The 25,965-nt window shown below is 44.0% G+C and overlaps 1 protein-coding gene across 1 annotated transcript in view; it reads right to left on the bottom strand.

Moving 5' to 3' along the window:
* Nucleotides 1–25,965, bottom strand: part of bmp6 (bone morphogenetic protein 6) — a 140,858-nt gene that overhangs the window by 15,992 nt on the left and 98,901 nt on the right. The window contains exon 5 of the mRNA XM_059972381.1: nucleotides 18,814–18,890. Within this exon, the coding sequence (XP_059828364.1) occupies nucleotides 18,814–18,890 (77 nt within the window). The remainder of the gene's footprint in view (nucleotides 1–18,813; nucleotides 18,891–25,965) is intronic.

Here is a 25,965-nt window from a genome sequence, read left to right as displayed (position 1 = left end):
ACATCCTCCCATGTACTTTAAATCATCTCTAGATTACTTATAATACATAATACAATGTAAATGCTAAGTAAAATAGTTGTTATACTGCATTGTTTAGGGAATAATGACAAGAAAAAAAGTCATTACGTGCTCGAACAACAAGTGCTGGAAGAGCACTTCCGGGCTTTCTCGCTTCGTGGTTGGTTGAATTCACGCATGTGGAATTCACGGATAAGGAGGGCCGACTGTAACATTTGCCACTCTCCAGTCTTCAGTGAGGACGTTCTCTCACTTCCCATAGTAACCTGGGGTATATCCCACCTGGCCCCAGGCACTTGTCTTCTCTAATGTTTTTCAAAAGTTCCAGCAGATACTCTTTCTCAATGTTGATACGTTCCAGCACATTAGCCTGTTCTATGTTGTCCACATATTTGTCAATGTCCCTACTGGTGAACTCTGTAGCAAAGTATTCATTAAGGACCTTCCCTACCTCCCCTGAGTTCAGATGTGTTTGCTTTTTTATCCCAGATTGGTCCCACTTTCGCTCTAGTCAACTTACTGCTCTTGTATATGTATAATACCTTGAGGTTTTCCTTAATCTTATTCATCAAGGCCTTCTCATGTCCCCTTCTAGCTCTCTTAAGTCCCTTCTTAAGCTCCTTCCTGGCTACTTTATAATTCTCAAGGACCCAGTCTGATCCTTGCTTCATAATCCTCTCGACTAGATGTTCCACATCTGTCAACCATGGTTCCTTCATGCTTCCAACCTTTTCCTGCCTCAATAGACAATCCTATCTAGATCCCCATGCAAGTGCTCCCTAAGCCTACAGATTTCTGTTACGTATTTCCCTGACGACATCTGTTTCCAATTCTATGCTCCCAAGTTCCTACATAATAGCATCATAGTTCTCTCTCTCCTAATTAAATACCCCTCCAAACTGGCTGCCCATATCCCTCTCCAAGGATATGTAAAGGTCAAGGAACTGAGGTCACTGTCTCTAAAATGCTCACCCACCGAGATATCTGTCACTGACCAAGCTCACTGACTAGTACTTCATCCAATATGGCCTCTCCTCTAGTTGGCCTGTCTGCATAATGTGTCAGGAATCCTTCCAGGACACACCTAACATTTTCTGCCCGTCTGAACCTTTTTCACCAAGGAGATGCCAATCAATATTAGGAAAATGAGGTCACCCATGACAACGATGCTGTTGTTTGTGCACTTTTCTAAAATCTGCCTTCCGATCTGCTCCTCAGAGTCTCTGTTCTACTGGGAGGTCCACAGAGTGCTCCCAGTAGAGTGAATGCTCTCTTCCTGTTTCCAACTTCCACCCACATTGACTCAGTAGACAATCCCTCCACGACGTAATCCCTTTCTGCAGCTGTGGTACTATCCCTGATTAGCAATACCATGCGCCCACCTCTCTTACATCCTTCCTCGTCCCTTTTGAAAGATCACAGCCCCTGAACATCCAGCAGCCATTCCTGCTCTTGTCTCTTGCCAAGTCTCTGTAATGTCTACAAAGCTGTAGTTCTGTGCACTGATCTAAGATCATCACCCTGATTTCTGATACTTCCTGCACAAAAGTATACATATTGCAATCATCCAACTGACTATAATTAAGCCCTATCCACTGCCTGTCCCTGCTCACAATCTCTGTATTCATTTCATCTATCTTTACACAAACTGTTCCATCCTCTCACCAGTCACTCTGGTTCCCATCCCCTTGGCAACCTAGTTTATTGAAACCCACTCTAAGAGCTCGAGTAAACCTGCCCGCAAAGATGTTGGCCCCCTACCAGGCTGTATTTTGTTGGTAAAGCTGATCGTAGATGCCACTTATGTCAAATACATCTTCTTCATGCTCTGAGAGAAACATATTTTAGATTTATGTAGAACATACCAGACGCCACAGTGGTGTAGCGGTTAGCATCACGCTATTACAGCTCGGGACATTGAAGTTCAGAGTTCATGGCCATTGAAGTTCATGGACATTGAAGTTCAGAGTTCATGGCCTCTTCTGTAAGGTGTTTGTACGTTCTCCCGATGACCATGTGGGTTTCCTCTGGGTGCTCGGGTTTCCTCCCACAGTCCATAGACATACCGGTTAGTAGGTTAATAGGTCATTGTAAGTTGTCCTGTGGTCGGTTAAACTGGTGGGTTGCAGGTAGAGTAGCTTGAAGAGCCGGGAGGACCTATTCCATGCTATAAACCAGGGGCTCCAAACATTTTTTACGCCATGGACATCTACCATCAGCAAAGGGTCTGTGGACCCCAGGTTGGAAATCCCTGCCCTAAACAAATAAATAAGTACACTATAGCTGCTTCTGCAGTCATGGTTATGATGTGCTAAGAACAGTGACTGAGTAACACACAAGGTCACTCTGCTATTGCTGTCTAGCACAGCCCGGTAGATATACATCGACACAATACCCACGGTGTCCTTGCATACAGAATTCCTAACAGTCATATCCCAAAGAGAAGAAATTCCTCACTTTCTTAATAAAACATAGAACAGTAAAGCAGAGGAGGAGGCCCTTCAGTCCCCATTGTTGTGCCAAACTAATTAAACTAGTAATTAAATGTCCATAACTAAACTAATCCCTTCTGCCTTTGAAATGTTCATACCCCTCTATGCTCTGCACATTCACATATACCTAACAAACTCTCAAATGCTTCTATCTGCCCCCACCTGCACCCCTGTCAGTGCATTCCAGGCACGCAACACCCCCTGTGGAAAAACCTGCCTGCGCATCTCCTTTGAACGTAACCCCTTTGTCCTCAACTGTATGACCTCTAGCACTTGACATTTCTATCCTGGGAAAAAGAATCTGGCAGCCTACTCTATCTATACCTTCCATAATCTAATGAGCCTGTCAGGAAATGAATGACCCTGTACGTTGATATCAAATCGGGAGCGAGAGGAGGCAACTCAAAGGCCTGTGATTGAGATTTAAAAAAGGAGAGTTCATGGGCTTTCAGCATTTTCCGGCAGCCCCCCAATCAAATCAAAACTCATCAGCAGGGGCAATTAAAAATAAGACAGGGACAAGCGGAGCGGCCATTGTGTGAGTGGGCTTTGGCGTGCTAAGTATTTGGTCAGTTTCTTCTTCATTCTTCCTCTATTAGTACATAGTTAGTGTGGTGTTAACCATATAACCATATAACAATCACAGCACGGAAACAGGCCATCTTGGCCCTCCTAGTCCGTGCCGAACCCTTAATCTCACCTAGTCCCACCTACTCGCACTCAGCCCATAACCCTCCACTCCTTTCCTGTCCATATACCTATCCAATTTTACCTTAAGTGACACAACTGAACTGGCCTCTACTACTTCTACAGGAAGCTCATTCCACACAGCTATCACTCTTTGAGTAAAGAAATACCCCCTCGTGTTTCCCTTAAACTTCTGCCCCCTAACTCTCGAATCATGTCCTCTAGTTTGAAACTCCCCTACTCTCAATGGAAACAGCATGTTCACGTCAACTCTATCTATCCCTCTCAAAATTTTAAATACCTCGATCAAATCCCCCCTCAACCTTCTACGCTCCAATGAATAGAGACCTAACTTGTTCAACCTTTCTCTGTAACTTAATTGCTGAAACCCAGGTAACATCCTAGTAAATTGTCTCTGCACTCTCTCTAATTTATTGATATCTTTCCTATAATTCGGTGACCAGAACTGCACACAATATTCCAAATTTGGCCTTACCAATGCCTTGTACAACTTTAGCATTACATCCCAACTTCTGTACTCAATGCTTTGATTTATAAAGGCCAGTGTTCCAAAAGCCCTCTTCACCACCCTATCTACATGAGACTCCACTTTCAGGGAACTATGCACAGTTATTCCTAGATCTCTCTGTTCCTCTGCATTCCTCAATGCCCTACCATTTACTCTGTATGTTCTATTTGGATTATTCCTGCCAAAATGTAGAAACTCACACTTCTCAGCATTAAACTCCATCTGCCAACGTTCAGCCCATTCTTCTAACTGGCATAAATCTCCCTGCAAGCTTTGAAAATCCACCTCATTATCCACAACACCTCCTACCTTAGTATCATCGGCATACTTACTAATCCAATTTACCACCCCATCATCCAGATCATTTATGTATATTACAAACAACATTGGGCCCAAAACAGATCCCTGAGGCACCCCGCTAGTCACCGGCCTCCATCCCGATAAACAATTATCCACCACTACTCTCTGGCATCTCCCATCTAGCCACTGTTGAATCCATTTTATTACTCCAGCATTAATACCTAACGACTGAACCTTCTTAACTAACCTTCCATGTGGAACTTTGTCAAAGGCTTTGCTGAAGTCCATATAGATTACATCCACTGCCTTACCCTCGTCAACATTCCTAGTTGTGTTCTTCGTGGGAGATGTGGGAATTCTGGGAGACCTCCAGACTCCTGGGTAACCTCTTCTGCACCAGGTGTGCTGAACTGCAGTCCCTCAGAGAACGTATTAAGGAACTGGAGCTGCTACATGCTGACCTTCAGCTCATACGTGAAACTGAAGAAGTGACAGATAGGAGCTACAGGGAGCTGGTCACCCAGCTGAAGGAGGCAGGTACCCAAGTGACCGTCAGCAGATGAAAAGGAAATGGGCAGCCAGTGCAGAATACCCTTGTGGCTGTTTCCCCTCAATAATAACACTTTGGATACTGTTGGGGAGGACAACCTACCAGGTGGAAGCCACAGCAATTGGGTCTCTGGCACTGAGGCTCAGAATAGAAGGGGGGAGAAAAGGGATGTAGTAGTGACAGGGGATTCCATAGTTAGAGAAGCCATGCACCCTCATTGTCTGATGTGTTAGAGACACCTGGATGGTATGTTGCCTCCCAGGTGTCATTGTCAGGCACATGTCAAATCAGCATTCTAAAGGGGGAGGGTAAACAGCCAGAAGTCTTGGTACTAATGACACAGGTAGGAAAAAGGAGGAGGCCCTGAAGAGAGAATATAGGGAGCTAGGTAGAAAGCTGATAAGCAGGACCTCCAGGGTAGTAATCTCTGGATTGCTGCCCATGCCAGATGCTGGTGAAGGTAACAATAGGCTGATCTGACAGATAAATGCATGGCTGAGGAACTGGGCTGGTGTGGGGGGCAGGGCTTCAGATTTCAATATCATTGGGATTTCTTCTGGGCAAGGTATGACCTGTACAATAGCCTTTTTGAGCAGCTTGTAGTTAAACCCACTAGGGGATCAGCTGTTCTGGATTGGGTGTTGCGTATGCAACCAAATTTGATTAGGGAGCATAAGGTAAAGGAACATTTAGCAGGCAGTGATCATAATGAGATAGAATTCACCCTGCAATTATGAGAGGCCCAAGAAGCTAAAGTCAGATGTATCAGTATTACAGTGGAGTAAAGGGAATTACAGAAACATGAGAGGAGCTGGCCGAAGTTGATTGGAAGGACACATTAGCAGGAATGACAGCTGAGCAGCAATGGTTAGATTTCCTGGTAGCAATTCAGAAGGTGCAGGATAGATGCATTCCAAAGAAGAAGACAAAGTATTCTAAAGGGAGGATGAGGGAACTATGATTGACAAGAGAAGTCAAAGCCAACATAAAAGCAAAAGAGAGGGTTTATAATAGAACAAAAATTAGTGGGAAGTTAGAGGAAGTTTTAAAAAATCAACAGAAGGCCACTAAAACAGCCATAAAGAGCAAAAAGGTAAGCAAGCTAAAGAGATTCAAGATGCAAGTACATTTATTATCAAAAAATGCTCAAATTATATAACCTTGAGATTTGCTTGCTGACAGGTAGTGACAGAGCAGGAGACCCAAAAGAACCTAATTTTATGTCAGTGATTTGGATGACAGAATTGATGACTTTGTGGCCAAATTTGCAAATGATACTAAGTTAGGTGGAGGGGCAGGTAGTGTTGAGGAATCAGGGAGGCTGCAGAAGGACTTAGTCAGATTAGGAGAATGGGCAAAGAAGTGGCAGATGGAATACAGTGTCAGGAAGCACTGTGCATTTTGGTAGAAGGAATAAAAGCATATACTATTTCTAAATGGGGGAAAAATTAAAAAATCCAAGCTGCAAAGTGACCTGGGAGTCCTTGTGAAGGATTCCCTTAACTTGCAGGTTGAGTAAGTGGTGAGGGAAGCAAATACAATTGGTATTTTGGGAGTCTTGAAGATCAGAGTGGTCGGCTATGTATGGAACCAAAAGAAATGGGGGAGATCTTAAATGGGTTTTTTGTGTCTCTATTTACTAAGGAAACTGGCATGGAGTCAATAGAAATGAGGCAAACAATTAGTGAGGTCAGGGAACCTATACAGATTGAAGAGGAGGAGGTGCTTGCTATCTTGAGGCAAATCAGAGTAGATAAATCCCCAGAACCTGACAGGGTATTCCCTCAGACCTTGAAGGAGACTAGTGTTGAAATTGCAGGGGCCCTGGCATATATTTTTTAAATGTCTATATCTACGGGTGAGGTGCTGGAGGATTGGAGGATAGCTCATGTTGTTCCGTTGTTTAAAAAAGGCTAAAAAAGTAACCCAGCAAATTATAGGCCGGTAAGTTTGACATCGGTAGTAGGTAAATTTTTGGAAGGAGTACTATGAGAAAGGATCTACAAGTATTTGGATAGACAGGGACTTATTAGGGAGAGTCAACACGGCTTTGTGCGTGGTAGACCATGTTTAACAAATCTATTAGAGTTTTTCCGAGGAGGTTACCAGAAAAGTGGATGAAGGAGGTTACGAGGAAAGTGGATGTTGTCTACATGGACTTCAGTAAGGCCTTTGACAAGGTCCCGCATGGGAGGTTAGTTAGGAAGATTCAGTCGCTAGGTGAGGTAGTAAATTGGATTAGACATTGGCTCAATGGGAGAAGTCAGAGAGTGGTAGTGGAGGATTGCTACTCTGAGTGGAGGGCTGTGACTAGTGGTGTGCCACAGGGATCAGTGCTGGGTCCATTGTTATTTGTCATCTATATCAATGATCTGGATGATAATGTGGTAAATTGGATCAGCAAATTTGCTGATGATACAAAGATTGGAGGTGTAGTGGACAGTGAGGAAGGTTTTCAAAGCTTGCAGAGGGATCTGGACCAGCTGGAAAAATGGCAGATGAAGTTTACTGCAGACAAGTGTGAGGTATTGCACTTTGGAAGGACAAACCAAGGTAGAACATACAAGGTAAATGGTAGGGCACTGAGGAGTGCAGTAGAACAGAGGGATCTAGGAATACAGATACAAAATTCCCTAAAAGTGGCGTCACGGGTAGATAGGGTAGTAAAGAGAGCTTTTGGTACATTGGCCTTTATAAATCAAAGTATTGAGTATAAGAGTTGGAATGTTATGGTGTGGTTGTTTAAGGCATTGATGAGGCTAGATTTGGAGTATTGTGTGCAGTTTTGGTCACCAAATTACAGGAAGGATATTAATAAGGTTGAAAGAGTGCAGAGAAGGTTTACAAGGATGTTGCCAGGACTTGAGAAACTGAGTTACAGAGAAAGGTTGAATAGATTAGGACTTTATTCCCTGGAGCGTAGAAGAATGATTTGATAGCGGTATATAAAATTTTGATGGGTATAGATAAGAGTGAATGCAAGCAGGCTTTTTCCACTGAGGCCAGGGGAGAAAAGAAAAAGAGGACATGGGTTAAGGGTGAAGGGGGAAAAGTTTAAAGGGAACATTAGGGGGAGGGCTTCTTCACACAGAGAATGGTGGGAGTGTGGAATGAGCAGCCAGGTGAAGTGGTAAATGAGGGCTCACTTTTAACATTTAAGAAAAACTTGGACAGGTACATGGATGAGAGGGGTTTGGAGGGATATGGTCCAGGTGCAGGTCAGTGGGATGAGGTGGAAAAATGGTTCCGCACAGCCAAAAAGGGCCAAAAGGCCTGTTTCTGTGCTGTAAGGTTCTATGGTTCTAATATTGGTATTTATTTTGAGAAGACTAGAATATAAAACAAAGATGTAATGCTGAAGCTTTTTAAGGCAGTGGAGAGACCTAACTTGGAGTAATGTGAGCAGTTTTGGGCCCCTTATCTAAGAAAGCATGTGCTGACATTGGAGAATGTCCAGAGAAGTTTCAGGAGAATGATCCCAGAAAATAAAAGGGTGAACATATGAGGAACGTTTGATGGCTCTGGGCCTGTACTCGCTGCAGTTTAGAAGAATGAGGGGAATTCTCATTGAAATCTATCGAATGTTGAAAGGCCGAGATAAAGTGGATGTGGAGAGAATGCTTCCTACGGTGGGAGGGTCTAGGACCGGAAGGCACAACCTCAGAATAGATGGATATGCATTTAGAATGGAGATGAAGAGGAATTTCTATAGCCAAAGGGTGGAGAATCTGTGGAATTCATTGCCACAGGCAACTGTGAAGTGCAGCTCATTGAATGTATTTGACGCAGAGATTGATAGATTCTTGGTAAATCAGGGTGTGAAAGGTTACAGGGAGAAGGCAGGAGAATGGGGTTAAGAGGGAAATGGATCAGCCATGATGAAATGGCGGAGCAAAATCAATAGGCCAAATGGCCTAATTCTGTTCCAATATCTTATGGTCTTATGTTCCTAGTTCTAGCTTCTCTTCCAGAGCTAATATTTTCACAGCATCTACCCTGCCAAGCACTCATAGGATTTACACTACAATGAGCCCAGACTCTGAGGAGCACATATTTAGGCCAATGTACACGATGGTGTTGTCAAACCTTCAGAACTGTGATTCCATTTAATATCAGAGGTAATTACAGACTGGTGAATGCAATGCCAGTGGTAGGGAAGCTGCTGAAAATTTTCTGAAATGATAGGATTAATCCACACTTAGAAAAGCAAGAAATAATAAGAGATATTCAGCATGGTTTCACTTGAGGGGGATCTTGGCTGATCAATGACTGAACTTTTCAATGAGGTATTGCTATGGGCAATATGGTTGCCATGTTTATCTTCAGTGGAGCCTCTGACAAGATCTCACATGACAGATTGGTCCAACAGATTGCAACCACGAGAATCCAAAGCAAATTAGTAATATCAAGTGGAGGATGATGTCTCCTGCAACTGAAAACCAGTGACCAGCACTGTACCAGGAGCCTTATGCACATTAATGATTTGGATATTAATGTAGTAGATATGATAGGCAAGTTTGCAGATGCCAAACAATGACGTTGCTTTTAATGAGCATATTGGTCATCAGGCAAGGACAACGTAGATCAGTTGGTAAGATGGACATGGACATAATAGATGGAATTTAATCATGGTAGCTGTGAAGGAAATTAATTTGAGTTCATACACAGTGAATAGCAGAACTCTAGGGAGACAGAGGACAGAATGAGCTTGGTATACAAACCCACAGTTCACTTAAAATAACAGCAGAGGTAGACAGGACGGCAGAGGCAGCACGTGGACTGCTTGCCTTCATTACTCAGGAAACAGAATTCAAGAGCAGAGAGGTTATAGTATATTGCGTTTGGCCTTAGAGTACTATATGGATTTCTGGTCACCACACTGTGTGACGGACGGGAGATTCACCAGGATATATCCTGGGATAGAATACTTCAGTTACGAGAGAATAGTTTCCTTGGACCCATGGAAGCCGAGGGGAGACTTTATAGAGGTACTCAAAATTATGAGGTGGAAAGATATGTCAGATGGTAGCAACATTCTTACCCACAGCAGATGTCTGAAACTAGAGGGCAAGGGTTTAGGGTAAGGCACAGAGGAAGAATGTGTTCCCTAGAGGGAGATTGGATTCTGAGCGTAGTAGATGCAGACAACAGACCAAGGGATCAGGATGGTCAGTATGGATAGGGTGGGAAGAAAGGCCTGCTTCTGTTCTCTATGACATTATGACTTGCGCAGCTGACAACAGGGGCCAGTCACTGAACAGGTACCCAAAAAAAAAACGTCTGGACCATTTCTCCCTTTCGCTCAAATGGAAAGGCGCTGAGTAGTAGTTTGGCTCGTCAACGCCAGCAAGTGGCCAGGATCAGACTGGGCCAGACGTGCTGCCCCCGAATTCTCCGACACACATCGTTGGGTCCGCGTTCAAAGGTAGAACCGGCCCAGCAACAATAAATATCCTTTATTCACCTGCCGGTGTCGCAGAGCAGGTGGGATTTATTATCCATCCCTACTTGCTCTGGAATGGAGAAAGTGGACAAACACTATCCATATGTGTCAGCTTGGAGTCACGATTCAATTGGACAAGAACCGCAGGTCTCCTTTCGCAACAGCTCCGATGAACCAGCTTTGTTCCTAACGACAATCCTGTATCAACCTACGGTCACACCACCAAGACTAGCCTCTTATTCCAGATTTAATTAATCGATTTCCCTCAGAGGGCTGGGTGGAACTCAAACACTTACCTTTGGCCCAGGTCTCCAAATGCTAGTTCAGTAATTTAACCACCATGCTGCTGTTCCTATTAAATACAACAATTCAATGGATCACCCTGGAAGTGGAACTTGAAAGGTTTGTAAATCCACGATCCCTTATTAAGAGTGGAATCCTTGGAATTGACAAGGGTAGTACGAGCTGGAAGAGCTGGCAAATCAGGATCTGGAAAGGATTAACATTCTGTACATTGAAGTGAGTGCTCATGTCTCAAGCCCAGCTCCAGAGATCCGCGTGCAGAAATCTAGGCTGACCCCAGAGGGAGCACTCCTCTGCCAGAGACTTGTTGGTTGGAGGTGATCTTAACCAGAGCCTTGTCAGTGGATGCAGAAGATCCTGTGAGGTTTCATTTCAAAGGAGAGCCCTCCTCGATATTCTGGCCAAAATATAGCATTCAAGAAAACATCACTGGAACAGATTATCCACTTGTGCCTACAATACTGTCCATGGGAGCTTCCTGAAAACATGTGACTGTGATTACTATGTTAAAACAAGGCCAATATTTCATTGGCTGCATACAGCTTCAGGAAGACCCAAGAGCTAATAAATTGTTTCTTTTCTTCAAGATAGTAATGTTGCTGATTTAAGGGCACAGTACATGATCTACAGCTCCATTTCTAAGCATTCCTTCCCAATCCTTGACCATGTTCCACTCTTGCTTTACACAGCGGGCTCCTGGGATGTGGGCAAATGGCCCTCAGTTTCTCTGCTCTTATTCCCCTAACTCACTATCACGGGCAGGAGAGTGGGGACTCTGAGTCACCGCTGAGAATAAATGTGCTCTTCCAATCATCCTTCCCCCAGAAGTCCACAGGCAATTATCAGAAGCAGGAGCAGTGGTTGATTTGCATCTTCTGAACGGACGGACGAGCCTTTCGAATCCCACCCAGAGAGTATTTGTACTCCCACGCACAAGTATCAGGGAATAAAACTGGCAACAAATCTGGGAAAGGTCAGGATCACAAGCCATGGTCAACATTGCCATTTTATGATCAATACATTTCAATTGAAACATTAGACCAGAAAGGGAAAGGTTCATGAAGCCACTGGGATTTGATTCTTGACTTTGGAGTTGCCTTTTTAATGTAAAACTGCGAGGGCTACTCAAAAGCCAAGTTTTCCCTCGTGGCCCTCGTGAGTCAGGACATTGAGGGGTGATGCTGAGGTTCCACAGAACACTGATGAGGCTGCGCTTGGAGTGTTGTCCTCTGTTTTGGTTGTTGTAATACAGGAAAGTGGGTTGAAACTGTTTACAAGGGACAGAATTATAGGGAGAGGTGGCATAGACGAGGACATTATTCCTTCCAGGAGCAGAGAGGTGATATTAAAGAGGTTTACAAAATCAGGACAGGCGTAGACAGGGTGAACGCACTCAGTCTTTTCCTCGGGGTCAGGTAATCAAGAACAAGAGGGCATACATTTAAGGTGAGAGAGAAAAAGTTTAATAGCAACCCGAGGGGCATTTTTGTTTTTACACAAAAGGAGGGATACGTGCAGAATGAGCTGCAAAGAGGAAGTGGGTGAAGCAGGCACAATAAGAACTGGTAAAAGACAGGCGGACAGGGACAAGTATCGGAAATGTTCAGCCAAATGCTGACTTGAACCGGATGGGTCAAAGGGTCAGTGAAGCACGAATGGAAATCAAAGCAACCACCTCAAAGCCAGCAGCAGACTTGCAAGAACGTTGGACCTCTGGCAGAAACCCCCCTGAATTCTGTGCTCTAGAAACTCTCTTGTCCTGGGACTAGGGTGTGGAGACTTCTGCTTGAATAGGCTGGCCCAAGCTAATCAAATATTGGACCAGGATATCACTTGATTCAGATGGGTGAACATCAGATGTTCACTGAGTATCCCAAAGTCACATGGTTTCAATTTTCTGCTGTCTGCACTAAGGGAACTGCCTCTGGGCACAGTGTTACCTAGGGAGGGGATGTAATCATGATAGGAAGCCTGTAGGCCATTAGCAGGGATGACATAGGGAGTTGTCTTAAGGCAGTGATCAACTGGAAGCTGCTTTTAATCAACAGCCCAATTGTTTCTCTTTTTACAGAGCTTTCCAACAACCTGCACTTCCCAACTAAAGCAGGTCTCCATCATCTGGGCAAACTAATCATTAGCAGGCAAATGGCGGATCTAGCGCCCACGTTGGCTTCAACATCTGGACTGTGTTTGTACACCACACTCAGTAAGTCCCATAGCTTTGGAGAGTTCTCAGCCAGAATAGTTTCTCCTGGAACCCACCACCAGTGTTGACATTTACACTCAGGGTCTTTGCTTGAATACAATGCAGGCCAAAAGAATTTACACTTCTGACCTTAAAAGAAGATCATGCCAGTAAGATCCTGCTTGCAGAGCTGCCATTTGTCATTGTTTTGTTTTGTAGAAACAACACCCATTTTCTAAGTGTGTGTCCAAGAATAACTTCCTCAGGCCAGTGTAAATGGTAACTACAAATACAGCAAGTGGACACAATCAGGTTTCAGCAAACCAATTCTCACGGAGACTCATTACGATGGAGTGGCCCTTCAGCAAGAACGTGGCAGGGCAGATTTTAGCTGTGTATTGGGTAGTGTTCACCCCATATCTGACACCACTGAAGCAACTAGTTTCATTTTTAGTTCAGAAATAGAGCACAGTAACAGGCCCAATGTGATTAATTAACCCACTAACATGCATGTCTTTGGAATGTGGAAGGAAACCAGAGCACCCTGAGGAAACCCATGCGGTCACAGGGAGAATGTACATACAGACTGCACTGGAACTGAACCTAGCTTGCTGTGTTGGATATGTAATATGCTAAGCCCTATGCTTTACTGTGTTTTATCCTCCACTTCTGGAAGGTACAGTTAGGAGTGGAGATCTAGAATTTAAACTGGACTAGAGGAAGTAGGCAGGAATTCAACAATTAGAGGCAATTTGAACAGTGCACGGAGAGGAAAGATACAGAAGCGTATGGGCCAAATGCAGGTAAATGGGATCAGCTTGCGTAGGCAACTTGGTCAGCAATAGAGTTCAGCTGAAAGGCCTGTTTATGAGCTCTATAAATCTATGATTAATAATTTATTTCCAAGTCAGGATGATGTGAGAACTGACAGGGAACCCACGGGTAGTGATGTTCCCATGTGCCTGCTAGTCTCCTCCCTCTAGGTAATAGGGATCGCATGCTCGGGAGCTGTTATCACAGTAGCCCGGGCAAGTAACCACATTGCACTTTGTAGACTATACACACTTTGCCTTTCAGATGTGGGGGGAATGAACTTTTACGTTGATGGTTGGGATGGGTTGCCTTGTCCAGATTGTGTCGATCTTGAGAGTTGTTGGCGCTAACTCATCTAATCGAGTGCTCCTGACTTTTCCCTTGTTGAAGGGCGTTTGGAGGTGAGTCACTTAGGGATGGGATATCCAGCCTTTGGACTTTGGTGTTAAATTAATGCCTGTGTTTCCAACACTACAAAAGTAAGAGTAACCTCTCTCCTCATTTCTTTGGCAGCTAAGATGCTCCTGAAAGGTGCTATAGAAATCCACATCTTTTTTGTTAACACGAATTAACATGCAATGAAGTCTTCAGTTTTATTCAAGCATTTCATAGTTCTTGAATTTTACCTTTTACTAATAAGATTTAAGGCAGTCAGGGGGTTTGTTTTAGCAACATTTTTGCTCTGCAGTCTGCATCATACAGCTTTTAATTTTGAGGTCAGAACAGTCTGAAATAATTCATTAAAAGATGACACTTACTGCTGGACTGCATTAGTATTGGCAGGCAATGACATTTTTCAACATACTTGCATCTTCACAGAGTTGGGCCAAGATTAAAAGAAACTGAAGATGCTGGATTTTAATCACAGGCTTGAAGGTTCTTTTGCTTTACAATGAATGTTTCTGTAGTTCCCTTCACATCCCTCATAGAAAATCCCCAAGTTTTATGTCATCAGTGCAGTATCTCTGAGCTGAAAGCAGCCCAACTGTAATGGATGAAACTTGGCAGCACACTTGTGCATAGCAAGATCCTGCAAAGAGTAACACAATGACAGCCATATAATCTGAATGATAATGCTAACCGATAAAGGAATAAGTACAGACTAGGAGATTATGAGATCTCTGACAGTGCTGCTGAGGGGAACAGATGGCACCTCATTAACACCCCACTCGAAAGTCAGCACTACTGACAGGGCAGCATTCCCTCAAAATCCAAAGCGATGTCCTCACCTCCTTACCATCCTCCCTATAAACTCAAAACTGTGTGTTAAAGCAGGTTCAGCTCTAACTACAAACTAGGGCTGTTTTCTCTGGCTACACACCATGTAACCATATAACAATTACAGCATGGAAACAGGTCATCTTGGCCCTTCTAGTCCGTGCCGAACGCTTACTCACCTAGTCCCACTGATCTGCACTCACCCCATAACCCTCCATTCCTTTCCTGTCCATTTACCTATCCAATCGTGCTTTAAATGACAAGATACTGGAGGAACTCAGCAGGCCAGGTACTATCTATGGAAAATGTACAGTGGGCCGAAACTTCAGCTGGACTGGGGAAAGACGAGGAGTAGGTAGTTTTCTCTGGAGTGGCCGAGGCTGAGAGGAGACCCAATAGAAGTAGAGTATATTTAAATTCTGAGAGGGGCAAATAGTGTAGATAAACTCCTTCTTCCAGGATTGAAATGTTCAACACTAGAGGGCATGCCTCTAAGGTGAGAGGTGGCGAGTACAAAGGAGGTGTGCTGGACAAGTTTCTTTTGTGTGTAACATGGGTTGCATGAATGCTTTGCTAAGGGTGGCAGTGAAGGCAAACACAATAGGGGTGTTAAAGAGGTTCTCAGATTAGCCACACGGATGTGCAGAGAATGAAACAGGTGCACAGCAGAGCGATTAGATTAAGCAGGCTTCATTAACGTGGTACAATACCGTGGGTTGAACGGACGGTTCCTGTGCTGTCAACTAAGTTCTAGATCCTTCTGCAAGTTCACAGATGACACCAACATGGTGGGCCGGATCCAATGGCAAGATGTAGTATAGGAATAAGGTAGGGAGCCTAGTGGCAAGGTGTTAGGACAAATCATTTCCCACAAAGACAGCAAGACAAAAGACTATAGGAAGCAAGGCAGAATAGATTCCCGTTTGTATGGAAATAACTCAGAGCTTCCGGTTCCTAAGAATAAACACCCTCAATAGCTTGTCCTGGTCCAGCCACGTAGATGCAATGGTCAAGACAGTCAACAAAGAGCATCCTATCTGGATGCAACACACACGCACGCACAGAGCTGGAGGAACTCAGCAGGCCAGCAGCATCTATGGAAAAGAATAAACAATCGACACTTCAGCCTGAGATCCTTCATCAAAACTGGAGAAAAAAGATGAGAAGTCAGAGCAAGAAGGCAGGAGGAGGGCTGAAATAAAGAGCTGGATAGTTGATTGCTGAAAGAGATAAAGCGCTGGAGAAGAGAGCACAGAAGGCCTTGGGAGAAAGGGAAATGGGAGTAGCACTAGAGGTAGGTGAGGAACAGGTAAGGAGATGAGGTGAGAGAGGGAAACAGGAATGGATGAATGGTGAAGGAAGGCAATTACCAGATATTTGAAAAAATTGATGTCCTTATCAACAGGTTGGAGGCTACCCAGGTGGAATGCAAGGTGTTGCTCCTCCAACCTGTGTGTAGCCTCATCCCGACAGTACAGGAGGCCATGGACTGACCTGTCGGATTGGGAATGGGAAGTAGAAATGAAATAGGTGCTCAGTGAAGCAGTCTCCCAATCCATGTCAGGTCTCACTGATGTACCGGAGGCCACGCTGGGAGCACCGGATACAGTAGATGATCCCAACAGACTCACAGGTGAAGTGCCTCGCCTGGAGGGGCTGTTTAGGGTCCTGAATGGTAGTGAGGGAGGAGGTGTAGGGCAGGTGGGGCACTTGTTTCACAGGAAAGGTTAAGAGATCAATGGGGAGGGACAAATTGACGAGGGAGTTGCGTAGGGACCGATGTACTTGGTGGTGGGATCCCATTGGAGATGGGGGATGTTACAGAGAATTATGTGCTGGATGCAAAGGCAGGTGGGGTGGTAGGTGAGGCCAACTGGAACCCTAGCTTTGTTGGGGTGGTGGGAGGATGGGGTGAGAGGAGTGTTGATGGTGGAAGAAGGAAAGCCCCTTTCTTTGAAGGAGGAGGACATCTCATTAGTCCTGGAATGAAAGGCTTCATCCTGAGAGCAGATGCAGCGGAGACAGAGGAACTGCGAGGAGGGGATGGCGTTTTTACAAGTGACAGGGAGAGCTGTAGTCTGGGTAGCGGTGACAGTCTGTGGGTTTATAAAAGATATCAGTAGATAAACTGTTGCCAGAGATCGAGACAGAGAGATCAAGAAAGGGGAGGGAGGTGGTGGGAACATTGGATTTCTAGCATCTGCAGATTTTCTCTTGTTTATGCTATGTGGATACATCACAGTTTGGTATGGCAACTGCTCTGCCGGTGACTAAGAAATTGAAGAGGGTTACGAACACCACAAAACTCAGCCTCCTCTCCACCGTCTCTATCTACACTTTTTCCTGCAGCCTTGGGAAAGCAGCCAACTTAATGACGAACCCCTCTCACCCCAGACACTGCCTCTCCTTCCACAACCCCCCACCCCAACTTCCACTGGGCAAAAATTAAAAAGATGAACCCATGAACACTTTTCTTCTCCATCAGTATTTTTATTATTTATAGTAATTGTATGTATTTGCACTATACTGCTGTCATTACATAACAAGTTTCCCATCACTAAATCAGTGATAACATGACACTGGAAAGCTTGAAAGCACGCACTGCCAGACTCAAGAACAGCTTTTATCCTGCTGTTGCAACTTCTGAATGAATCTTTTATACAGAAAGCGTATTCCTTATCTCTCAGTTTATCTCATATTAGCCCTTGCACCTTAATTTGTCTACCAGTACTGCACTTTCTGTGTAACATTATATTCTACATTCTGTTATCGCTTTTCCCAGTTTGGTAAATTGGTTCATTATTGTTACATGACCAAGGTAAAGTCTTGCATACCATTCATACAGATTAATTCATTACTACGGTGCCTTGAGATAGTACAAGATCAAACAATAACAGGGTCCAGAATAGAGGGTCACATTTACAGAGGAAGTGCAGTGCAGGTAGACAATTGCAAGACCATAATGACATAGATAGTAAGGTCAAGAGTTCAGCTCATCATACCAGGAAACTATCCAATAGTCTGATAACTGTGAGGTAGATGCTGCCCTTGAACCTGGTGGTATGTGCTTTCCAGAGTCCTGAAGAAGGATCCCGGCCCAAAATGCCAACTGTTTATTCATTTCCATTCGATGCTGCCTGATCTGCTGAGTTTCTCCAGTATTTTGTGTGTGTTGCTTTGTATCTTCCACCCAATGAAAGGGGGGAGAAGTGTGAATGTTCAGGATGTATGGAGTCTTTGGTTATGTTGGCTGCTTTACTGAGACAGCGAGAAATACAGGCAGAGTCCATGGAGTGGAGGCCGGTTCCTGTGATGTGCTGGGCTGTGTCTACAACTCTCTGCAGTTACCATACCAACCTGTAATGCATCTACATAGGATACGGTCAGTGGTGCATCGCTATAAATTAGTTGCTTTCAAAGGGGACATGCAAAATTGCTTTAGCCTGTAGGAAGTAGAAGCAATGGTGAGGTTTCTTGGCTGTCACACCTACTTGATTGTTTCAGGACACACTACTTACTCACTCCTAGGAAACTGAAGCTCTTGCCCTCTCAAAGTCAGCACCATTGATGTAAACAGGCCTATGTGCACACTCCTCCTGAAGTCAATGACCAGCTCTTTCATTTTATTCCCATTGAGGGCAAGGTTGCTGCCATAACACCATGTCACTAGGCTCTCTTGCTTCTTCCTGTACTCCGATTCCTCATGAGATATGACCCATTACATCTGTAAACTTGTAGATGGAGTATGTAGCCGTGCAGTGGTGAGTGTATATGCAGAAGGGGCAGAGGACACTATCTTGTGGGCTGCCAGTGATGAGAATAATCATTGTGGAAGTGACTTACTGACCGACTAAATGTCGCTATGTTTCGATGCATATGTGATAAATAAATGGATCTGAATGCGGATCCAGATGTGAAGGGAGGTGTTGAGTCCCAAGTCTTGGAGTTTGGCGATGAGTTTTGCTTGGAATTATAGTTTTGAAGACAGAGCTTTAGTCAATTAACAATAGCCTAACATAGGCAATGGCACACAAAACAGAGTTCTTCACTGCTTCTCAGTACATGTCACAAAAATAAACCAATTACCGGAGTGGAGACAAAATTCTCCTGCTCATGTCTTTGTCGTGGGACACAGAACTTCTGACACAGAAGGGAAAGTGGTACCAACCGAGTGACGGCAGGCATTCAAGACGGGCAATAGTCCGGGCCTCCAGCTAAGCATTATTTCATTTCCATCCCGAGCACCTTATTAAAGTAGAAGTCTGTTTTTTTTACCTGCCATCCTAGGTCCCGAAAGCTGACATACAGTTCATGCTTCTTGCAAGCCTGTCGTTGGTCACTGGTATTGTACTCTGTTAGAAGGAATAAAATTACATTTCAGAATAAACTTATGTAGGGGAAGCACAGATATGGGAAAAACATCAGATACTTTTATTGCTAATAAAGTGAGAAAGGTTTTCACAGCACCCTACCCCAATTGAATTTTAATTTGTGCAGTGATATGTAAGAAAATATTCAAGCTATTAATGACTCTGTGAAGAAGAACGGTGCCAGAGTTTCATTCTACCACTCCTTCCAGACACCTTACTTATCCTGTAGTCACTGTGCAGTTTGATATAGTGTGCGGGATGAACCATCTCCATTCCACTTAATATCCCTTCTCTTTGGCTTCACATCAAAACCGGAGTCAGATCTTTCCCGACCTTTTCCTGTAGCTCAGAATCCTGGTGTTATGATTTAATTTGGTGGTCTTTTCAGGACTAGGAAGGTTTCCCTTGCACTGTTTCGACGGGATGCGGTCAACACAACATCTACCTCAGCCTCTTTCTCCAAAACTATTCATTTTATTGGGGACACACAAGACTGCAGATGTTGGAATCTGAAGCAACACAAAAAGTGTTGGTAGAACTCAGCAAGTCAAGCCAGTCCAGGTGAAGACTCTCGACCTGAAATGTTGACTACCAATTCCCCTAACCAACGCTGCCTGGCCCACCAATTTCCTCTGCCCCTCTGTCCCCTTTTCTCTCTCCTCCTGATCTAACCAGTCCTTCATACACACAACCCCAGACCCCCTTCATCCTGTTTATTGCTCTATTCATTTTTCATGCAAAATGCAAAACCAGGCATGAATATCACCAGTCAACACCCCTCTCTATTTATCAGATATTGTGTGAAATTCCCTTGGAATTCTCTAACCATCTCCTTCCAGCCCATTCCACCTACTGAGTGTAATTAACCAACTTACATCAAGGACCTTCTTGGGAATTGTTTCAATAAGGGCCCCATCCTCCATTCTCATGTCACTGTTCACCACCTCAGAAGTTCTATTTACACGATTAAAGGAATTGTTTATTATAGGAAATGAATGTACATATTAGAAGCAATAGGAAGCCCCTTAGCCCTTAATAAAATCACAGCTGACCTGTTTGTAAGTCCACTTGCATTCCCACCCATGGCAAACTTTTACCCTATTGCTTCTCGAGCTGTGCATCAACTTTGGCCATGAAAATATTCAGACTTTGAGGCCACTGCAAAACACACAAGATGCTGGAGGATCTCAGCAAGTCAGGCAACATCGATGGAGGGGAATAAACAATTGATTTTTCGGGCCAAGGCCCTTCATCAGGGGAAGGGGCCATAAGGCAGAATAAGAATAGTATCTGGTAAGATGATGGCGCATTCAAATGCAGTTGCACCTTGGGGAGCAACCAAAGGTGCATTTTTCTTCGTAAAGTGAGTTTTTTATGATCTAAGGACACCAATAAAAACAGAGACCAGGGACAGGTATACTTGAGCTTTACTGTTTGGTTGGGTGAGAAGACTTTGTGATGTTTCCAGAACACTGGCCTCTTGTACTTTTTCTCCTCCCAGTTCCACTAGGAGATCTTCATCTTAGCGCATCTAGGACAGCTTGCCACCAACTTTGACTGCCAAGCCTGCGAACGAATCAAACCTGAGGCACGTTGCCATTCTACCAGTCCAGAGCGAACAATGTCAACTGTGGCAAATTCTCCGCCACTGGGAATAGGCAGTGTGATCTAACCAGTCCTCCATACACACATCCTGGACCCCCTTCATCCTGTTTCTTTCCCCTGCTCATCCCACTCCATCTACCATCACACACACACACACACTCCTTTCACTGGGTCCCCTCCCCAATTGTTCCCATCTGCCCTCATTACTTCCCTTCCTTGATTCCATGCTCCACCTTCCTCTCCCATCTAGTTCCAATATCAGAAGCACTTTGCTGCTTCCAATCCATCACCTCCCAGTTTCTACTAAAATTTTCAAGTTTATCAATTTTTCCCACGAGTTGTTTTCTTTCTGATGTCCAGGCATCATTATCATCTTCCATCCTCTTCATTCTTCCCTCCATTTCTTCCATTCTGACGTCCAAATCTATAATTTTCTTTTCCATTTTTTCTTGTTTCTTTGTCATTTTATCAAACATAGCCTCCATATTTGTTATTTTTTCTGTAATTACTTTTTGGTTACTTTTAATTACTTTTAATGCATTTAATTTATGCATTATTTGCCTCAAAGTCTTTTTTGTACTTTCAGAGGAACTTTCATCTTCTCGATCTTCGTCTGATTTTTCCAGAGAGTCCGTCTCTCTCTCAGACTCACTTTCACTGTCGGTTTCAGTCGTTGCTGGGATTTGTAGTTCTGGTTGTTCTCTTTTGCGCATGCTCGTTCCTTTACGCTTGCGCAGTTCTCGTTGATCTTTCCCTTTAAAAATGGGCGATGCTGCCGCAGTCTCCTTTTCTGCTTCACCGGTGGTGTATTGTACCTGAGTCCGCGGTTCTTCGGTAGAAGTAGGCCTTGATTCTGTTCCAACTTGAGCGGTCTTCGCGGTAGCAGTTTTCTTCGTCCTCTGTTTATGAGGCATAGCTTAAAACAATCCGGAATAGTTTATAAGTAACCTTAAAAAGTATTAATTAACTTTTCTTCACTTAAACATTAATTTATTAACTTTTTTACGGGAGGGCTGGGTTCCAGCGTCTCGATCCTACGTCATCACGTGACGTCCCCCACCTCCCAGTTTCTGTCACTATTTCCACTTTTGCCACCTCCATCTGTCCACCACCCCTCCTCAGTGGATCCATCTATCACCTGCCAGCTTCTGCTGCATACCTTCATCTCACCTCCTTACACTGCCTACCTCCCTTCTAACTTCCGGTCCAGAAGTTTGGGCGTCTCAACACCCAAAATCTCAGCCCCACAGACACTGAGCTCCTCCGGCATCTTGTCTGTTGTTCCATATTCCAGTATCTGCTGATTCATGTCTCCAGTGTGAAAGGAGTGATCCAATTATCACAAACCCCTACAGCCCCCTTTTTCTCGTTCACCATTGCTCTCCTCTCAGGTTACAACCCACCTTGTCCTCTCCTGCCATACAACTCCCGCAGCCCTGCTCCCTAAACTAGGAACTAACCCAGTGAACTGTGCCCGAGACCATCCACATGCCACAGGGTGCTTCATGATTGGCAATGAAGAGGTTAACAGGGGTCAGTGATTCAAGTCATTGTGCTTGGGTGTGTGGGTGTCTCTGCTGGATGGGACACTGGTCTAGTGACCCTGGGGTCACTCCCAAGTCTCTTAATAATAGTAGTAATAGTACCTGATTTATAGAGCACTTTTCATACAGATGATGTAGTTCAAAGTGCCTTATAGTTTCAGGTATTGAATTCCACATTTAGGAGCAGTAAGCTGACCTGCCTTATTATCTTTTGAGGGAGATGATTTAAGTTTAAGATACTGGTGGAATACAACCCCAGAGCTCAAGCAGGATTATAAAATGAAAGCAATTCTGTGATGTACTCTGGTCCCAGACCATAAGGCTTTAGGACTCATCTGAGAGCAGAGGCCAAGTCTGTAGTGGTTCCAAATGCGTCCATCCCATCCTTATAAATCTGTACCTCTCCATTGCTTTCTTCAAATGCCTGGAACTTATACTGTAGGTGTATTAATGCAACGGTGGGACAGATCCTTAACAAAATGGTGGCAGGATGGTTCCCATCAGCTTCATTTTGATGCCCCTTAGTTTTGATCTTTTTTATGCAAGTCTTGCCTCAAAACATTAGAGACACAGACTGGAATCTGGAACAAGATACAAGATGCTAGAGGAACTCAGCAGGTCAGGCAGCATACACGGAGGGGGATGGACTGTAGACATTTCTGGTAGAGACCCTTTATCAGTCCAGAAGAACATCCTTCCGGGCCCCTCCAACATCTCGTGTGATTCCAAAACATCGTCCTCCGCACGTGCTTATGGGCACACCTCAGCCAGTTACCTCATGGATCTCCAGGGGAAACTATGCACAAAAGCTGAAACAGTTCGCTCCATAGATGAAAGAGAATGGAAAATCCTTGAAAGCGAAAATCCACCACAGCTAGGACATTGTGCTGTGTGATTGGATGCAAAGCAAAACACTAACAGTGCAAGAAAAACAAAGTTAGTATAAAACACAACTCTCACTAAAGCCCCCAAGTAGAAATAGTTAATGATTCTATTGGAAGGAATTTGGGCTGCAGGTTTAAGTAGAATTTAGAAACAATTGTGATACCATTTCTGAAACATCTTTGCGATTGTTAAGCTGAACATAGCCATGACCCAGTCAAGGTATTTTACTCCACAGCACAGTTCTGTATTGTTTTTGGAAAACCCTTACTGCCTTGAATTTTAATTCCGCAGCAGGTTTCTTCAATGAGCAAAGCAGAGTTCCCCTCAATAATCATCTTGCAACCCCCAGTCCAGCAGAAGTTCTCTTCCTCATGGAGAAAATGCATTGATCATAGTTATTTGCTCATGAGAATTGCTTGACATGCCTGGATCTGCCAAAATATCTAATGCTTTGTTATAATTTAACTATTCTGAAAGCACTGTTGAAGTAGCTTAGAATTCATTGCTTTGTTTTACAAAAATAATCCTCCTCTTTAAGGGATTGTACTGTATAAACTAGATAGTACATAATTTGATAAAATATTTCACAACACCAACAACTTCAAACTAATCTTCTGCACACATTCTGGGTGGGCAACGGAAGGCAGCAATTGCTAAGTACACAATGTGTATTGACACAAAGCTAAAAGGGAAATGTAAAGATCTGGCTTGGATGTTTAAGGAGTTTCCTGCCCTTTACACAGCTGCTATAGTTTCAGATGATCCTACCACTAACAAAAACAGCAACAGGAGTCAAAATGGTCAAATACGCAAGCATAGAGAGCAAGGGAGGGAAAGGGGAGGGGGGAAAGAGGGAGGGAGAGGGGGAAGAATTCCCAGTGCTCTTCAGCAACCCCTGCAGACAGAGATTGACAACACGATGCTGCATCAGAGCCAGCAGACATCCTTTGGAGCAGATGGTCAGGAATGCTTCAGTCAATTTTCCAAGTCAAATACATTGCTGTTTTCTGCTGTCTGAGAATCATTAGGAAAAGCATAAAAGTCCACCAACCTCCTGTTTAAATTGACATTCAGAAACATTGTATCAGAATGAGAGAGACAGAGGGCAGAGCGTCATCACATTAGGTCCAGAACTGAGTGCAACTCCCTAACAACCATGTCAAGGGGTCATCAGAATAAAATGGTATGAAGTAGAAACTCACCCCCAGCTGGTAAGGACAATTATACTGTGAAGTGGTGCATTCTGCCTCAGCCCCCTCCACCTTCCCTGCAAATGAAACTAACTTGTTTTCACTCCTTCTCAGTTCTTCCACCTGAACCCCTGTTTCTCTATCCATTGATGCTGCCTGACCTGCTGAGTGTTTCCAAACTGTTCTATTTTAATTTTGTTTTGATGAATTAGGGTCTAGTTATCCAATCACAAACAAGAGAAAATTTGCAACGCTGGGAAACCAAGCAACACACACAATATGCTGAAACTCAGAAGGCCAGCCAGCATCTATGGAAAAGAGTACAGTCGACGTTTCAGGCCAAGTCCTGCTGAAAGGTCTTGGCCCAAAACATCCACTGCACTCTTTCATTTGTACTGCCTGGCCTGCCAAGTTCCTCCAGCATTTTGTGTGTGTGCTAGGATCTAGTTATTATTTTAAAAGGTTTATTGCTATTTCTTATAATTGGAATTCATGCCTCTAATTACAAAACTAAGCAAAAGGCAGACCCAGGTCATCAATTTATCCCACAATCTTTACAGGGAGGGAGAATTTACCTTTTGTAATATAAATCAAACATGCTGCGTTGTAGTTTCATCTATTGGACTCAGTTGGAGTCAACGGAAGCATATTTGAGAAAAATAATTCAACTTACTGATTCCTATCGCATGAGAAAAGGCTCTGCAGGGCAACTGCAAGTGACATTTCCAAAGATGAATTTCTCCACCCAAACCTGCCTCTTACTTTGTTGCCCCATAACATATCACTTTGTATTTCAATCATTTTCATGCCTGGTTGCAGCATGCTTTGAACATCATAGGCACATCCCTCCCCACCACTGGTAAAAACCTACTTGGGACATTGCCTCAAGAAGGTACCAATCATCAAGCATCCCCACCATCAGGGCCATGCATCTTCCTGCAGCTACCATCAGGAAGGAGATACAGAAATCCAAAGACCCATGTCAGTAGGGGCTCCCAGGGCCATGACTGGAGCTTTCCTCATAGTCATCTCTGGGTTTGTTGTAGATTAATATTCTTATACAAATTAGAGTGTGAAAGACAACATACAGCCCAATATGGGTCTATATTTTCTGACCGACCTGTCATCTAGAATTATTCAAAACACCATGTTTAAAGACATGTAGACTCAGTTAAGACCAGCACATCATCTGTGGAACCAGGAGAGCTAACACATTTTGACCACTGTTAGATCACCATCAAGAATACTTAGCGTGCTGTCCCATGCTCACACTTCGGAAAATCTGATCATCTGGCTGTACTTCTACTCCTGGCGTTTACACAGAGACTAAAGACTGGAGCACCAGAGCACCAAGAAGGTACGGTCAAGGGACATGGAGGAGAATGTGCAAGTAAATTCTGAATGAATACATCACACTTGTCAGCGACTTTATCAAGACTTGTGTGGATGAGTGTCTGCCTTGAGGAACATACCAGACATACCCAAACCAATAGCAGTGGGTGAACCAGGAGATTCGTAGTCTGCTGAGGCAAGATCTGTACATTCAAGATCAGTGGTCCAGAAATATACAAGACGTCCAGGTATAACCAACGGAAGTTTATTTTAAGGGCTAAAAAAACAATTGATTCAGGCTAGAGTCGGAATTGGACGCACATCAGCTCTGGCAGGGCTTGAATGTCATTGCTTCCTACAAAGTGAAACCAACATTGCGAATGGCTGTGATGCTTTACGCCCAGATGAACTCAACACTTTCTATGCATGCTTTGAAACGTGAAAAGGGGAACAGAACTACTCCTGTGGGAGTGCCTCCATCACCTGGCGACCCTACGATCT

Source organism: Hypanus sabinus, chromosome 1 (genome assembly GCF_030144855.1).
Source record: "Hypanus sabinus isolate sHypSab1 chromosome 1, sHypSab1.hap1, whole genome shotgun sequence".
Taxonomy (NCBI): Eukaryota; Metazoa; Chordata; class Chondrichthyes; order Myliobatiformes; family Dasyatidae; genus Hypanus; species Hypanus sabinus.
The sequence above is the reverse complement of the archived record's forward strand: the minus strand, read 5'-3'. Positions and strand labels throughout refer to the sequence as shown.